This window comes from Phocoena phocoena, chromosome 4 (assembly GCF_963924675.1).
Source record: "Phocoena phocoena chromosome 4, mPhoPho1.1, whole genome shotgun sequence".
In the NCBI taxonomy this organism is placed as follows: domain Eukaryota; kingdom Metazoa; phylum Chordata; class Mammalia; order Artiodactyla; family Phocoenidae; genus Phocoena; species Phocoena phocoena.
Genome location: NC_089222.1, coordinates 137,692,481 through 137,709,894, shown reverse-complemented (window position 1 = coordinate 137,709,894; position 17,414 = coordinate 137,692,481). Strand labels below are relative to the sequence as shown.

The 17,414-nt window shown below is 48.9% G+C and overlaps 1 protein-coding gene across 1 annotated transcript in view; it reads right to left on the bottom strand.

The window, feature by feature from the left end:
* Positions 1-17,414, bottom strand: part of DOP1B (DOP1 leucine zipper like protein B) — a 104,180-nt gene that overhangs the window by 27,446 nt on the left and 59,320 nt on the right. Inside the window, exons 16-22 of the mRNA XM_065876261.1 lie at positions 16,205-16,305; positions 15,316-15,506; positions 10,721-12,320; positions 10,119-10,230; positions 9,334-9,522; positions 6,301-6,423; positions 4,009-4,143 (exon numbers count right to left, since the gene is read on the bottom strand). Coding sequence (XP_065732333.1) covers positions 4,009-4,143; positions 6,301-6,423; positions 9,334-9,522; positions 10,119-10,230; positions 10,721-12,320; positions 15,316-15,506; positions 16,205-16,305 — 2,451 coding nt within the window. The remainder of the gene's footprint in view (positions 1-4,008; positions 4,144-6,300; positions 6,424-9,333; positions 9,523-10,118; positions 10,231-10,720; positions 12,321-15,315; positions 15,507-16,204; positions 16,306-17,414) is intronic.

Sequence of the window (17,414 nt, the reverse complement as noted above, 5' to 3'; positions counted from 1 at the left end):
TATGAGGTCCCAAATCATTAGTGCCCCTCTCATCAGACTCCCAGAGTCATTCCCTTTATGTTTACCTACTTCCCATTCCAGGCTTTTAACAAGTATTTAGGGAAGATATGGCATTATAACTGAACCTCCCCCCAAACACAAAGTTGGTGGCCAAAGTTGGCCCTCGGGAACTACAGTTGAGAGACAATGCCAAATTTGAATTCTTAGCTCCAGGAATTCCCTCAAACAGCCCAGACAACTTCCCTAAATCCCAAACGGCTGGAACTACTTAGAAATAGGCTTCAAGACACACATTTTTTCCCTTCTTGCTTGTAAAAGGCTATTTGTCGAAGTTATAGAAGTCGAGCCAATTAACGAAACTAACCACAAAATGTAATTTTGCTATTCAAAACGCCAAAAACCACTCAGCCAGACGACATCTAGGTTTTTTTATTTTTTAAGCCCAGGAGTTGCAGGTGTCTGCAGAAATTCCAGTAACATGAAGGAACAAAACCTGAAAGAGCCTGCTCTGTGTGTAAAGCTGTTGCAGGGCCAGCTCCCCCATGGCTGCAGCTGTAACCCCATCCGTGGGGACGGACCCGCAGCGTGGAAGATCAATCTCCTGCCAGCTAGACTTGCTCAGAGATATAAACGCCAATCCACCCAGGACCTGACGCTGCCGCTGCCCGCCTCCGCCACCCTGCTCCCTCTCTTCAGGGTCCATTGCTTTAACATTTACATTCAAGAGTAAAAGGCAACAAGACTACCAGGCATTTGGGAGACTGGGGGCAGACGTCCGACAGATGCCATGAAGTTGCCCGTGTCCATCTTACATCTGACTGTTTAAGCGCGTGGCCAGTTCCATAATCTGGCCTCACAGTGTACATCTGTAGGCTGCCTTATCTTCTTTCCCCACCGAGAATACAGGCTGACCGTAGGCAGGGACAGTGTCAACTATTTAGGACTCCCCACTACGATGCAGACTTGATTTTCAATAAACGCGTGGCATGAAGGAAGAGGACCAGAGCCCCAAGTGTAACTGACTGGTTAGAAGCCCTGAGTGGCCTTCCCAGCGTGGACACTTCTGCAGACGGTGCCCCTGTACCACATGCCTTTCAGAGGAAGAGCTTCAAGTGGGGAGTTCTCCTCCAAGGCAGGCATAGCCAAAACTGCTAAAGGTATTCTTGGTCAGCTTTCTCACTCTGGGGTGAGGATGGCTGAACACATCTCTGATTCCAAGGTTTAGCTTTTGTTCACCACCCGTAGTGTTATGACCTTAATATCTAAAAAGAAGATTTCTTTTATTTGCTGTAAAAATTTTTTATTTGGGTAGAATATACTTGACAAAATCTACCATTTTAAACATTTTTAAGTGTACAGGGCATCCAGTATATCCACATTGTTGGGCAACAATGACCACCATTCATGTGCAGAACTTTTTCATCTTCCCAAACTGAAACTCTGTCCCCATTAACACCCATTCCCTCCTCCCCCGCAGTCCCTAGTGACCATCATTCTTCTTTCTGTCTCTATGCAGTTGACTACTCTGGGTCCCTCAGATAAGTGGAATCATATAATACTGTCCTTCTGGACAGTATACTGTCCAGTATAGACAGTATACAATAATACTATTATTCCCCTTCGCATAATGCTGTCAAGGTTCATCCACGGTACAGCATGTGTCAGAATTCCATTCCTTTTTAAGGCTGAATGATAGACAGTCCATTGCATGTACAGACCTCATTTTGTTTATCCATTCATCCATGGACACTTGGGTTGTTTCTACCTTTTGGCTATTGCGATTCATGCTGTTATGAACCCTGGCGTACAAATAACTGTTGGATTAAAACTATTTTTTAGCAAAATCACTTGGTCCACTCCCTTAATTTTCACTTAGGGAATTATTCTTAAATTGTTCCTAACTGTGTAATTTTAAATTACCTAAGAGAAGGCAATTATTTCAAAGTTGGAACAAATCCCTGCTTTCTATCAAATTAATTAAGAACAAAACAGCTCCAACACTTTCAGCGAAGAGGTCTGCTTTGGTAAAACCAAAAATCTCTCAGGCAGGAAACTGTTAAACCACACGGTCTGGTCTGTTGCCAAATCACTGTGCATAAATGAAAAGGTGCCCCCCTCGAAACTGGGCAGAAAACCTGTAAGAGCTTTGTGGTTCAATCACGTCGCCCTTCAAAGGCCACTGCCTTCCCTGCAGCCAGATGAAATCTCTTCTTTCTCAGCACGTCCAGGATGAGTCAAGTCCTCTGACGTGTATTTCGTACCTTTGTAAAAATTATGCAGACTTTTAACTCGCCCGTTGACAAAGATGCTCTCCTTGACCTAGTCAGGCTCCTCTGAACCCTCTTCTTTTTCTTCTCCTTTTTTTTGAATTTTAAATCATATAGTTTTTCTTCCTCCTATAATATTTTTGCTTTCCAACAGTAAAAGAAATGGTACAAGAATCTGGCCCTTGGTCACAAGCAATTTTGGGGAATTCCTCAATATTCTCACTCCAATTTTTTTAACAATCAATGAATGAGGTAATCAATGACAGGGTTAATCATTAGATTCCAGAGCTTCTAATATATCTCCCATTACTCAACAGTCCCTTTCTCTTTCTCTCCCTCCCTCTCCCCGCTCTCTCCTGCCCTCCTGAAAACATTTTACTGAAAATGCAAGAAAAAACTGAGAATTATGTTTCTGAGGAGAGCCCAAATCCTGAGATGCTTATGTCAGACTGTAGAGTCTGTATTTACAATTTCCTAGCCTTTTTCTTTTTTAAATTTATTTATTTATTATTTATTTTTGGCTGCATGGGGTCTTCATTGCATGCGGGCTCTCTCTAGTTGCAGCGAGCAGGGGCTACTCTTCGTTGCGATGCGCGGGCTTCTCATTGCGGTGGCTTCTCTTGTTGCAGAGCATGGGCTTCAGTAGTTGTGGCACACGGGCTCAGTAGTTGTGGCTCGCAGGCTCTAGAGCGCAGGCTCAGTAGTTGTGGTGCGCGGGCTTAGTTGCTCCACGGCATGTGAGATATTCCTGGATCAGGGCTCGAACCCGTGTCCCCTGCATTGGCAGGCGGATTCTTAACCACTGTGCCAACAGGGATGTCCCAACAGGTTCTCAGCAGCTCAAGGCCACGTCCCTAGGGGGATGACCTCAACCCCCTTAAAATGCCTGCCTAAGAAAGAAAGCTCAAGGCTTCCGAAGGAATCTGCTGTGTGTTTAGCCAACTCCTGATAGGTTCCTGACCTCCCTTTCTTTGAGCATTTATTAAGAAAAGCTTACAGTTATAAATCCTCTGTCCCTTGTGAGATGTATATGTATCTCCTACAACCCAGGGATGTCTTTCTCAAGGACCTGGCAGCCATCCCTCTGAAATACCATCATCAAGAAAGATAGGGCCCCTGTTTCCCAGTCTCCAAGGGAGCACAGGAACCTACCTTGTACTTTACAGTCAGCAAACCCCCATGGCCTAATTACATCCACCAACCCCCTTCTTGCTTGTTTGTAACTTTCCTCTCCCCTGACTTTGCTGAAGCCCCTGCTTATTCACCCTCCCCGCTCTTCATTCTCTGCTTAAACTACCCACTCACCTCTGCACAAACTGGAACAGAGCACAACTCCTTTCCCTGCTGCAGGAGTTACTAAATAAAATCAGTCTTTTCCACCTTTAACTAGTGTCTGGCTTTGTTTAACTCTGACGCCCTTTCAGCTGCAAGTTCCTTGAGGCAAGTGATATTTCTTCTTTCTAACAGAGTTATTCGATTTGAACCACTACCGGGCAGAGCACCCTGCAGTGGGATGTAAGGGTGGAAGTCCGTCCTTCACCTCAAGTGGCTTGCACCCCAAAACAGGAGCCCATGAAACACATTTCATGGATCTCCGCAGAGCCCGGTAAGAACACCTTCGTTTTACAGCCCCCGAATTCCGAGTTGCTGCTGTAACCTCTGTTTCCCTCCCAAACACAGTTTATAAGACGTGGAGTTAGAGAGAGTGCTGCGCTCCTCTGAGGGTCCCCAGGCTCCTGACCTCGTCCCCTAGGACCTGCGGCGGCCTCTTCACCACTTCCTTCACCAGGTGCAGCACCGTGTCGGTCTGCAGGGTGCTCAGTGCACAGATCAGGTCCACGAGGGTCAGCTGGGACGCACTGGCCACTGGGACGATCTGCCGAGAAAAAAATCATTCCTTTAAGGCTCACAGAGAGAAAACAAGAGTAAGAATGATGCACAGAAAGTACTCTATAATACTTGTTCCTGGAAAAAGAGATTTGTTTTAATCTTTTAAAGAAATATTTAAATGAAAACTGGGTAATGGACTCTACTGGTGGGAGTGAAGAGTGAGGTTAGCATTTAATCACTGTAACCTAATCAGTATCTGATACAAATAAGGAATAAAACGTGGAGCTGATGATGGGCAGTCTCTCTGGTATGTTCAAGCTGAGGAAGCACTGTAGAAACAGATACGTTTAACTGGGAGGAAACAGGCTGATATCGAGACAGCCCCCAAAGTATAAGGACAGCAAGAAAAACAGGTAAATCAGGTTCACGCCAGCTGCCTGTGGCAGGCAAGTCCCGGTGAGGGAGGCATGTCGTGTAGGGTGGTGACATGCACTTGCAAGTATCAGGTTTCTCGCCTGGAAGCACCAGCAAGTGCTAAGGTGGGTGGCCTGGGCCACCAGCCTCTCACACCTCCTCAGGGAACAGGGGCCTACGCTGGGCCCTGAGATAGTGTCCAGGTGGGGCAGACCCTCTGAGGGAGGTACCAGGTAGGAACCTGCATGGTCGACAGAGGGGACCAGGGAAGAAGTACGTGCTGGTTTTGCAGAAGCACGTGAACCAAGCTCCTGGAGGACCTCGTGATGGACCAGTCAGTGGAGAAGGAATGGACAAAATGCACACTGAAATCTGGGCGCAGGAATACTATGATTTAAATTTTCTTGACCATCACGAACAAGCATTACTTTAATAAATTAAAAAAGCCGAATGTACATTATGGACGTGTCAGTGTAGGTTCAGCAACTGTGACAAGTGTAACCCCCTGATGGGGGCTGCTGGGGGAAGCAGGGCATGCACGTGCGGGGACAGGGGAATATGGAAACTCCCTGTACCTTCCTCTCATTTTCTTGTGAACCTAAAACTGCCTTAAAAAGATAAAGTCTTTAAAAAGGTTAGTTAAAAAAAAAAAAAAAAAAAAGCTAACACGGGCTTCCCTGGTGGTGCAGTGGTTGAGAGTCTGCCTGCCGATGCACGGGACACGGGTTCGTGCCCCGGTCCGGGAGGATCCCGCATGCCGCGGAGCGACTGGGCCCGTGAGCCATGGCCGCTAAGCCTGCGCGTCCGGAGCCTGTGCTCCTCAACGGGAGAGGCCACAACAGTGAGAGGCCCGCGTACCACACACACACACACACACACACACACACACACACACACACAAAGTACATTCTTGTAAGCAGACTATTAGACAGTAGATTAAAAAGGCTAAATAGAAGTACAATCTACTCATTACAGAAAGATGAGAAAAGAGAGGTTGCGGGTGGCCTCTACTCCCTACCCACCCGACACCCCGTCTAGTTGTAACTGGCACAGCTAGAGTACATCATGCATTTAAAATGGTGGAACTGGGCTTCCCTGGTGGCACAGTGGTTAAGAATCTGCCTGCCAATGAGGGGGACACAGGTTCGAGCCCTGGTCTGGGAAGATCCCACATGCCGCAGAGCAACTGAGCCCGTGAGCCACAACTACTGAGCCTGAGCTCTAGAGCCCGTGAGCCACAACTACTGAGCCCACGTGCCACAACTACTGAAGCCCACGCGCCTAGAGCCTGTGCTCCGCAACATGAGAAGCCACAGCAATGAGAAGCCCACACAGGGCAACAAAGAGTAGCCCCTGCTCACTGCAACTAGAGAAAGCCCACGTGCAGCAACGAAGACCCAAAGCAGCCAAAAATAAAGAAAGAAAAGAAAAGATTATAAAAAATAAAAGAATAAAAAATAAATAAAACAGTGGAACCACTGCCCCAGTCTCCCATGTTGGCCTCTGGCGTCACCTTTTTTTTTTTTTTTTTTTTTGCGATACGTGGCCTCTCCTGTTGCGGAGCACAGGCTCCAGATGCACAGGCCCAGCGGCCATGGCTGACGGGCCCAGCCGCTCCGCGGCATGTGGGATCTTCCCAGACCGGGACACGAACCCGTGTTCCTTGCATCGGCAGGCGGACTCTCAACCACTGCGCCACCAGGGAAGCCCTGGCGTCACCTTTGATCACACATGACCCTCTGGTATTTTGTCAGAGTAAGTTAGTTACTGCTTTCATTTCTGGCTTTACCTTTGTCTTACTGTGGCGTTTCACTTTCTTCCTGCCCCACACCGCTGCAACAGCTGCTGTCAGCTGAACTCCAAGATGGGCTGTCAAGGGGTTTAAGAAATCTAAAATTTTTTGTCGTATGGTCTAAAAAATAGAAAAACGAAGAGTTAGAGCAGAGTAGAATCAGGGCTACGGTGGACTGTGCACTTCACCACCAGCACCTGTAAACCCTGGGAGCCAGGGCGGGCCTTTGTCTCAGCATCACGGGCACCAGGCCGCGGGAGGAGGAACTGGACGAGAGGCACGGTGGGCAGCCCAGGCGGACGGACAGATGGCTAGCGGAGCCGAGCAGGAAGAGACCCTTGGGAGGTGATGAATACCACCTCCGAGCAGCTGTGAGCAGGGCAGGGCTCGAAGGCAGCCATCCAAGCCTTTGCAGATACAGTGAGGAAGGGGGCGGGGGGGTACCCAGCAGTGGAGTCAGCACTGTTCCCAGCCTGAAAGCCCCTAGCCTCACTTGTCTCAACCAGCCCTGGAAGGGCTAATATGCATCAGGAAGGATGTTTTTCAATTTCCAGAAATATGTACCATTTAACTAACTTTGTTATGTAACCAACTAAAAATAAACTCACAGCACAGCCCCGGACGTCACTCAGCACCCTCCCTTTGGCTGCGCCTGGATTTTTCTCCATTCCTGAAACCTCCATGTTCCTTCCTCTATAAATCCTGTGGGTCTCATAGCCTCTAACACCTCCCTACCCAGGCAAATCCTCTCTTCCTGGGTCTCAGCTCAGCCCCTCTGCCTCAGGAAGGCCTCCTCGACCCCCTGACCAGGGGTCACAGCCTGTAAGAGTGCCCCGCATTCTTTGTAGCACTTCTCATCATTATTCTTAAATTGATGGTTAACGTCTGTATCCGCCAGGCAGACAAGGACTTACTTGCTCTATCTTATCCACTAGTGGATAAGCAGGGCCTGGTATGCAGCAGCAGACATGCCAATGTTTGTGGAATGAATGAATTTACCTTGGGCTTCCTCTGTCCCCACTGCCTTAGCTCAGCATCTCCTTAGATACAACTGGCCATGGGATGGAGACATCCTCTCCCTCCCGCCGCGGTTTCTGCTCCAGAGAAACCACGGGGGCCCCAGCTCAAGGCCTTGGGTCCTTCAGGGAGGGCTTAAGCTAAGTGCTCAATAAATGTTAGCCATCGCCAAAATGAATCCTTCCATCAGCCCAGGAGATAGGCTACTAATAACAGACTCATTTCACAGAGGAGGAAACCGAGGCTCAGGCTGCTTGCCTGAGGATTTTCTGAACCTTTCTAGAGCTTAATTTTTAGGCTTAAATTAAGCAGGTTCCTGTGGCAGCTTGAAATACAGCAGATTTCCCTTGGAGGGTATCTCTGGAGCTGACAGAACATTTTGGAGGCCACCTGTGCAACTGCCTGACTCACTATAGAAAGATCAGAAAACAGAAGTCAGAGGCGGGCTCCATTCCCTACTCACCCTCATCCCAGCATCACTGCTTATCAGATGCACGATTGAGGGCAAAGCACTCACTCTCTCCACACCCCAATGTCCTCATCTGTAATCTGGGAATAATAATAGTACCCACCTTGCAGGTGAGGACTAAATGCGCCAATAAACGAAGAGTGCTTGGAGGATGCCTGGCTTCGTGTTTCCAACTGAGGAAACTACAGCACAGACAGGTTAAGGAACTTGTCCAGGGTCCCACAAAGCACCTGAGCAGGGAGCTGAATCCAGGTGATCTGGCTCCTTGTGTCCTGATCTGTTCTGCTCAGCCCGGGCTGCCAGATGCCAGTGTAAGCTCCGAGGCTGCACCTGGCACCAGGGGTGCTCAACTAAATGAGACACAGCCAGATAATTCTGAGCCACCAGACACAGCAACCAGAGGCTGAGCTGGGACGCTACCAAGAGAGAGTGAACTGTAACCAAGCAGGATCCTATGGGGGCCTTCCTGGGACAGACCCCTCCCCACCATGTCCTCTGCCTGCCTCTTGTTTGTAGAAAAGCTTTAGTCTCCCAGGCCTCCCCTGAGTCACAAGAGCCTGGCTCAGGAATTAATGATTGCAAGGATGTGAACACATGATGACAAACGTAGCAGTGGGGTGAGGAGAACTGATAACAATTTAAACGGTAAATCGGCCATATGGCAGTCACAGAATCTTTAGTTCCTCCCTGAAGTACACAGATAAGTGTCTGAGGCATATTTCTGAGTTGTTTTACAGATACTAAAACCCCCACCGAATGGAAGAAGCTAACTGCATGATGACCATAAACAGGTAGCCCCCAGACCCGCTGGAGCCTGAGGATTAATGATGTTAACTCCTGGGACACGGCCCTGTTTTCTCATCATCAACCAATCAGAGAACTGTACATGAGCTGTTCACCCACCCTGCAACTCCCCTCCCTCACCTTACCCTTAAAAACTCTTCCCTGAAACCCATCGGGGGAGTTCAGGTTTTTTTGAGCATCAGCTGCCCACACTTCTTGTCTGGTGCCTTAAAATAAACCCCCCACTTTCCTTTAACACGACCTGGTGTCCGTAGATTGCCTTTACTGCGTGCAGGCGAGTGGACCCAAGTTTGGTTCGGTAACAGAACTAGAAATGCTCTGGGTTGTGAGCTTCTGGTTTAATAAAAAACTCAAGGACACCGCAACACTTGTTCAAGGCACCACTGAAAGCAGAACATAAGAGCTAAGCTGTCTTAGTAGAGGTGCTTAAGAGAAACAGGTTGAGGACTTTAGGTACCCTACCTGGAACCCCCAGAGACTTTATGTTTGGCTTAAAAAAAAAAAAAGGGCCAAGGGGAAAAAATAAACTGAAAACTACTCACAAAGCTTTTCTTTCCATGGATAGGAAACTTATTCTAATAAACAAACTGGAGATTTCTACTTCCAACTTACTTCTAATGTGGGTTTCTCTGAGCACATTATGTTTGATTATTTATGTATATAACCCTGTACATTTTTATTTTTTGGTGGGACAACACAAGACAGAGGAAATCGTAAACACACAGAGGAAGCTCTCTCACTTTGGTGGTTTTAAAGTAAACGGAAGAAGATCCCTTCGTGGCTCCAAGGAGATCCATGGGTCTCTTCTGAGTCTCCTCCTTTCTGAGAACATTCCAGAGAAGGGCCATGGTATTAACAATTCGAGGAAGCTCTTCCAGAATAGCATTCTTGGCATTTTTCAAATTGGTAGGGTCACTCACAGCAGCGGTCTAAAAACGAAAAATGAACACGTGAGACTCGGCTGCGTCTGCGGTGGCACCATCTCCTTTGCCACGAGGACTGAGCAAGTCCCACGTGTGGCCTGGAAGTAAAACGCCTCCCTGAGCATTTAAACCCATGATTTTCTTTCAAAGAGGGAGACCTGTGCATCTGAGGCTCCTCATTACAAACTCTTCCAATCACTCAACCAAAGCACTAGCTGCGTTCTACAATCTGATCCCAGATACAGTAGAGCAACCAACAGCTAAAACGTCTTCAAACTCCATAAGGCCAAGTAAAAAGTACCCGGAAAAAAGATGACATTCTATCCCATACTGGTGGAGGGCTGAAGTCGCCCACAGAGAGCACCAGCAAGAACAAAACCACGTTTGCACTACTTACATACACACATTTGCACTACTTACATACATACATTTACACGTATATTTGCATACACTTCATTATTTGCATATGTGTTCATTTGCATTAACGTTTGCGTATATGTTTGTATTACATACATACATTTCTTCTTTGAAACAGACGTAACCCCAATGAAAACAAAACAATATATGAAAACTGTCTCGAACTCAGGAAAAAAATGATTTACCTTTTTGTTTTGGTTGGGTTGTTCCAAAAGACAAAAATGACTAATGGTTGTTAGACCTTCCAAAAGAGTGAGTGGATAATCCGGAGAAATGTTTTCCCTCTTGGAGGTTATGCTTTGGTGAAGAAACGAGAAACTGGTTTTGAGAATCTTTAAGAATGAGGCCATAAAGGTTTTTAATCGTACATATAAACATGGAAACCACAGAGATATCACGATCTTAAAAAACTGGGGCTCTCATAATGAAATACTGTTACAAAAAGGACAGGCATGATTTGTGCTGTTTTTACATTTATACAGTCGTTTTCGAAAAATGTTTCCAGGTGTTTTAGAATGTCTGTGAAGATCCACATTTTTCTTTCTGTTTTGCAAAACTAATGAAGAGAGACTGACTTGTCCTGTAACACTCATCTAGCCTGGATAGTCACGTGGAATTGGAAATAAAGGAGCTGAACATTTAGTTCCTGGTTACCCCCTTTGACGATGCCAATTAGGCTTTTGATTAGGTTGAAATTATCCTCCAATTGGCTTCTAGGGGAAATCAGCTGTCTGTGACTAAAGCTGTCATTAAAGAAGCAGTTAACACATCAAAGGGTTCACCGTACCTGATAGAGAGCTTCACCGATTCGCTTTCATACTGCTTGACCAGCTCGTCCAAGTTTTTGCAAATCTGGACGAGGAAGGGGGTCACCATCCAGCCCAGGGACCTTCCGAAGTACGGCAAGGAGTGCGTGACCAGGCTGACCCAGGCCGGGTGCATGCCGTAGCCGTAGGCCGGCTGCAGGCCCCTCACCACGGCGGACACCAGCAGCCCCTGCGAGGTGAGCCGGTGGGGCTGCACATACTGCAGGGCGCTGATGGCCTCCTGGAAGCTCAGGGTCTGCCGCCACTCCCGGGACAGGTCCGCCTGGTGTTCCGCCTCCTCGTGCACCGGCCCCAGGTGGTGCTCCAGGATGATGAGCGCCTGCAGCAGCTTCAGCAGCTCAATCTGCAAGGGGTGCTCGCTCCAGATCTGGTCCTGGCCCAGGTTGATGAGATTCTCCTCGAACAGGCTGTCCTCCCGCTGGGCTTGGCCCCGCTCCGCCACGGCCAGTCCGTAGCGCTTGTGGCTTGTATACATGGACGCGGACAGCGAGAGCAGCACGAACTCCTGGACCCTGCACCTCTGCAGCAGGCTGTGGATGAACTCCACGTTCTTCCCTTCGGCTGACTTGGCCACCGAGACAAGCTGCGTCATCATTCTGATCAAAACTGCGACGCTCTTGACCTGCACGTCCCGGTTGCCGAGGACGTCTCGGTGGGAGACCTTCAGGTAACAAGGGTAGTAGCTGCGCAGGAAGCTCAGGCACAGGTAGGTGAGGAGCTCGATCAGCAGAGAGTGAGGGCACACGTTGGGAGACTGGGTCTGGAGCTTTCCGTAGAAGCTCTGGCCGACGAGGGCCTCCTGGTGGCGAGCCAGGAGGTTGGAGACGAGGTTGAGGTGCGCGGTGGAGCTGGTGTCCATGCTGGTCCGGGACATGGCCTCGATGAACTCTTTGGGGTTGGTTTTGAGCACGGCTTCTAGCACGGAGAAGGCGTACAGCACTCGCCGGGAGTCATAGGGCCGCAGATAGAGCAGGATGTGCTTAAACAGGGCCTCGATCGCCTCCTGCCTCTCCCGCTGCTGCTTCAGCTGCCGGGCCACGCTCAGGGCCTGGAGCTCCGCGTCGGCCTCCTCGTCGCTGGACAGCGACTCCGAAGCCTGGGTCTTGTCCGAGTCCACGCGCGCCAGGCTCCACTTGACAGTGGACTTGAGGCTGGCCACCGGCTCTGGGGGGCCCTGGGCTGCCGCGGGGAGGGGCGTGCGGCAGAGCTCGCCGCCGCTCAGCTCCTGGGGCTCGTGGGACGGGGAGGAGAAGGGGGACGTGTGCTCGCTCTCCGTGGGGCTCGTGTCCGCGGACTCGGTGCGCTCGCTGTCGTCCGCGGTGTCGCAGGCCGCCCCGTCCAGCAGGTCCGCGCAGCAGGCAAGGTCTTCCTCGCTGGGCTCGCGGCCTGGTGGGCATACCTCGGGCTCCTTCTCCACCTCGGCCCAGATGGCCTCGCGGTCCACGGTTGGGAACTGGCTCAGGGGCGCGCTCTCTTCGCCACCACCCTCCTGAAGCTCGGGTGCGCCCCACGCCTCTTTGAATGAGGTTCGCTTCCTGTTAAACCAATGACGCCAGTCTTCTGAAAATTACAGAACAACAGACGACTTCAGAACAGGAGGGTCAGTTATGACAAGTCGCTTCTAGAGTGATCTTTGTCTTAAAGCCAGGCAGAAAGATCAATATTAGTAAAATTCTCCTGTGGGAGGAGGGACAAGATAAATTCTTTGCGACAACGTGGATGGACCTGGAGGGTATCATGCTTAGTGAAATGTCGGACAGAAAATCACAAATACTGTATGTTACCGCTTATGTGTGGAGTCTAAAAATTCAAACAAGTGAATGAATGTAACAAAGCAGAAACAAGACTCACAGTCACAGAGAACAAACTAGTGGTTACCAGTGGGGGCAGGGTGGCAGGGGGAGACACGGGTAGGGGATTACGAGGTACAAACTCCTGTGTATACAAGAAATAAGCTACCAGGATATACTGTGCCGCACAGGGCATATACCCAATATGTTATAATAACTATAGATGGAGTGTAACCTTTAAAACCTGTGAACCACTATGTTGTACACATGAAACTTACATCGCATTGTAAGTCAGCTATACCTCAACCAAAAGAATAAAGTGTAAAAATCACAAAATAAAATATAATTCCCCCATGAAACAACAACACTAGAGTCTAGATTACATTACAGATGGAAGGCAGACAAGCAAAGTGAACAGGCCTTTTAAAACATTCAAGAAATTGGTTCATTTAGTTACATTGTCATAGGAAATATAAATATCCCGAGTTTAGGGGAAGGGTGATTTTAAAAAAAAAATGCCTATCATTTTCTCCCGGGGGTTTCCTTTCAAAAAAAGGTATTCTACAGAAATGTCAGCAGAAGGTCTTCAAAGCTAAGAGGGTATCACTGAAACGTCTTGAATAAAAACAAACTGGAAAGCAAACAAGACATCCACAGTAAGAGGACTGAAAAAACTCATAGCACAGGCATGCAGAGGGCTACTGTTTGGGTTTTTTTTTTTTTTTGCGGTACGTGGGCCTCTCACTGTTGTGGCCTCTCCCGTTGCGGAGCACAGGCTCCGGACGCGCAGGCTCAGCGGCCATGGCTCACGGGCCCAGCCGCTCCGCAGCATGCAGGATCCTCCCGGACCGGGGCACGAACCCGTGTCCCCTGCACCGGCAGGCGGACTCTCAACCACTGCGCCACCAGGGAAGCCCTGTTTGGGTTTTTTAAAGATACTTCTACACGTACGATATGGAGCAATGTGTAGAGTATATTAAGTATCGAAGAAAAAAGACTAAGCTGCAGAATCTAGCTGTACAGAATAAGCCCAGTTAGGGGAGAGTGCCTATAATGCAGCTATGAAAAAGTCTGGAAGGATAGCTACTGAACCATTGACAGTAAGGCGTTCTACCAGCCGGCATCGCGAGGGACTTTCACTTGTGATTTTACTTCCCGATTGAAGATTCCAGTTCTTAAAATAAGCACGCTAGTACCTCTGAGATCAGAAAATACACAACACTTTAAAGTGCTCGGGTCTCTTTAAAAAAAGGAGTGAAAAGCCAGACTTCTTTGGTACTGCCAAGCATTTGTAATAGGCAGCTTTCAGCAGATCTATTCCATGAACACTAGGCCAGCTTAGGAAAGAAGGAAGAATAAGATTTTAGAAACAGAGGAGCTGCCTGGTGTGCACAGCAGTATTTAAAAAGTAGATTTCTACAGGCTCACGGAGGTAGCGTGCAGGGTAAGCAGAACCCTTCTAGTCGTTTCCAGGGAGAGAACGTGGCAGAGAAAATGCATTTTCTCTTACTAGGCAGGTAGCATTAAACATCAATTAGAGGGGGCAGCAGGAAGTGCCACGAGACTTTTACAACCCAATGAGCCCTGAAGTTAAAACTTTCTCGTTAAAGCAAAGGAATGCTTAAAATCTAGCTTCCCTGAATGAAGAGCAAACTTTTAAGAAGGTGCTTAGTTTATACTTTTTTGCATTTTACTTTCTTATAATTGTGGAGTAATAAAATGCCTCTTCTTTGAGGAGGCACCTAAAGGAAAACAAGAAGTTACAGTTTTAGGCAAGGAACCTTGTAAGGAAAGGAAACCACTTTAGGAATCTTTCCTTATTTAGGTGTTAGGCTGCTTTTCTCTGTAAGATAAGACTGTGACAAACACTGAATATTTACAACCCGGTGATCTAAACAAACTAATCAAAGCTTGTAAAACCATCACTTAGAAAACTGCAGGAAGTCATAAAATACACCTATTGTGGGAAGCAATGTTAGATCATAAACTGCTCTAGGTATTAGTCACTGAAATTTAATGAACTCATCGGTTTTATTTTAGCCCTTCTTTTCTTCTTCCTACCCATACTCTTTTAAATTTATGTTAAAGATGCCTCTGAAAGTTCTCAGAACCCAAAGGTCTATTTCTTCTGCATTTCTGATTATATGTTAACAGCTGGAAAGAGCCTTGGAGAGCAGACAGAAATCACTTACCTTGTTCTTGACAGTTCTGGAGCAGAAGTAATTTTTACAAAGTACAACTGAGTAGGTTACATGCAAATTTCAACATTCTTGATCATTCATACCTGGAGGCAACCTCAACTCTCCTGTCCCAGGTCTGAGAAGTGCTACCCTAGCCAACCCAAACTGAACTTCACGCCAGACCTCAGACTTCTTTCATAAGTGAAGGCTTGGCCTTGGAGACCTTTGGATGGATGGTCTATTTTTCTCTCCTCCTACCTTAGATGCACTTGAATTGCTTTCTCTAGCAAAAGAACCAAGAATCAGCTATATTTATTGGAACGTGGGTTACTAACATTTTCCTTTATAATATAAAAAAATCATATTTTTCAGTGAACATGACAAACCCACCACCTAGCATTTCTAAGTGCTGGTTCATCTGATTCTTAAATTTTAAAAGTCCCTACAAAGTACCTTCATACCTTCTGAATGTGGCAAAACCACCAGGGAGGTCTAAGTGCCTTGCTGCTGCACCAGGCAGCTGGGGTCCACCCCTTCCTGCCCCAGGGACAGAGAGCTGGCCTGGCCCGTGCACGGCGTGCTCACCCGTTGAGCTCTCCTGCTTGAGGCAGTGAATGGAGGCCCTCTGGGTTTGGGGCTCAAGCAGGAGTAGCAGCACGGGCTCCAGGATGCGGGCCACGTCGCCGAGGGAGAGCGCCCGCACCAGCCAGCCCTGGGCGGTGGCCCCGATGGCGCCGTCTGTGCAGGCCAGGCTGTCGAGCACGACGAACAGGGACCTGTGGGGGGATGTGAACCGTCAGGGCGGCTGGGACGCCCTCGGGGAGCTTCACCTGGCCTGGGCTTCCTGACCCAGGCAGACGAGGACCAGGGACGTTAACCCTGCTCTCAGCTAGAGTCTCTGGGGTGGGGTGGGGGGGAGCTTTTAAAATCCCGATGCCCAGGCCTCACCCCAAATGGAGGGGGGAGGAGGTACCAGAATCAGCTAGCATCTCTCTAAGGCCGTGTATCTGACCCCCGCATCTAGAGCTCCGGAAATAAGGTGTGGGATTTTCAAAAACCAATGTAGAACAGAATGCACCTACGATACAGTTCACGTCTTCAGCATGTGGTTGAGGACATCACAGGTGCACACACCCAGAGTGGCTGCCACCCGAGTCAAGATCTAGCCCATCTTCATCTCCCTACCAAGCCCCCTCGGGGGGCACGTTCTACCAGCTCCTCAGGTGAGTCTGAGGCACGTGGGGCTTTCTCCTCCCTCCAAGGCCAAATTAAGCAAACTCTTCCCAGGTATTCACACCCGTCTGGCCGGAATTCACTTAGGGGATCACAGGAATCGTTCGCTCTGCATCAAGAACATGGGGTCAGGTTTTCCACTGCACACATCTCCCTCTCCCCAGCCCGACACACTGACCCGGCACCTCTGCAAAGTGTCCCTGTGCTTTTAAGGGTAAGTTATAAAAAAGTACCCCCTCACCTGTCAAAGGAGCGATTGTGAGATGTCACTCGACTGCCTTGGATCTCTCTCGTCAGGTGCCAGATGACGGAAAATCGAAACAGAGCTTCCAGTCTCGTTCCCTTGAATAGGAAAGAAGTGGGAGTGAGGAACCTGATTTCTTAGCAGAACACTGTTCTCAGTGGCAGTAAACCCCATTTAAACAACAAACAAGAGCTCAGCAGAAAGGCAGCAACCCAGGCAGAGATGCTGGAGTCTCATCAGTGCCTGGTGTCGGATGGCGCCTGGAGCAGGGAGGATCCCGGTCCTTGCCTTCCTTGCTCCCACTAACACAGGTGTGCTTTCCGGGAAGTGCATATTCCAGACTCAGCGTCAGCCCGAGTCTGGGGTCACACCTAGGCCTGTGGCTGAAGGAAAACACAGAGCACAGCCTTCTCATGGCCTTTGGCAGTGCCAGGCTGAATGGCTTAGAGAACAGGACATGACAGCAAAGCAGAGCCAGGGCTTCCAAGGCGACACATTCTCTATGACTGCCTACTTCACTGAGAACTCTAGAAGCCCTGCAGGCATCATGGGAGCCTGGGCAGATTTCCCTGGTGAGCCTTAATACGACACAGGGGGATAGCTCGTGCTTCAGGAGGCCTTCCAGTCCTGAAATTATTAATGTATTAAAATGTTACTAATGTGGACTTCCCTGGTGGCGCAGTGGTTAAGAATCCGCCTGCCAGTGCAAGGGACAGGGGTTCGATCCCTGGTCTGGGAAGATCCCACATGCCCCAGAGCAACTAAGCCTGTGCACCACAGCTACTGAGCCTGCACTCTAGAGCCCGTGAGCCACAACTACTGAGCCTGCGTGCCTAGAGCCCGTGCTCTGCAACAAGAGAAGCATGGGTGAGAGGCCCATGGGTGAGAGGCCCATGTACCAGGCATGGGTGAGAGAAGCATGGGTGAGAGGCCCATGTACCAGGCATGGGTGAGAGAAGCATGGGTGAGAGGCCCATGTACCAGGGCGAGGAGTGGCCCCTGCTCGCCACAACTAGAGAAAGACTGCGTGCAGCAGCGAAGACCCAACACAGGCAAAAAAAAAAAAATGTTACTAGTGCCATAGGCCTGCCCGTTAATCAGGATGTCCACTGAGCCCCAGAAAGACTCCGACCAGATATAGGTAAGTCTGCCTGGGCTCACGGTGTCAGGACCGATGTCAGATGGAGGTTGTCGGCTGCAAAGACTC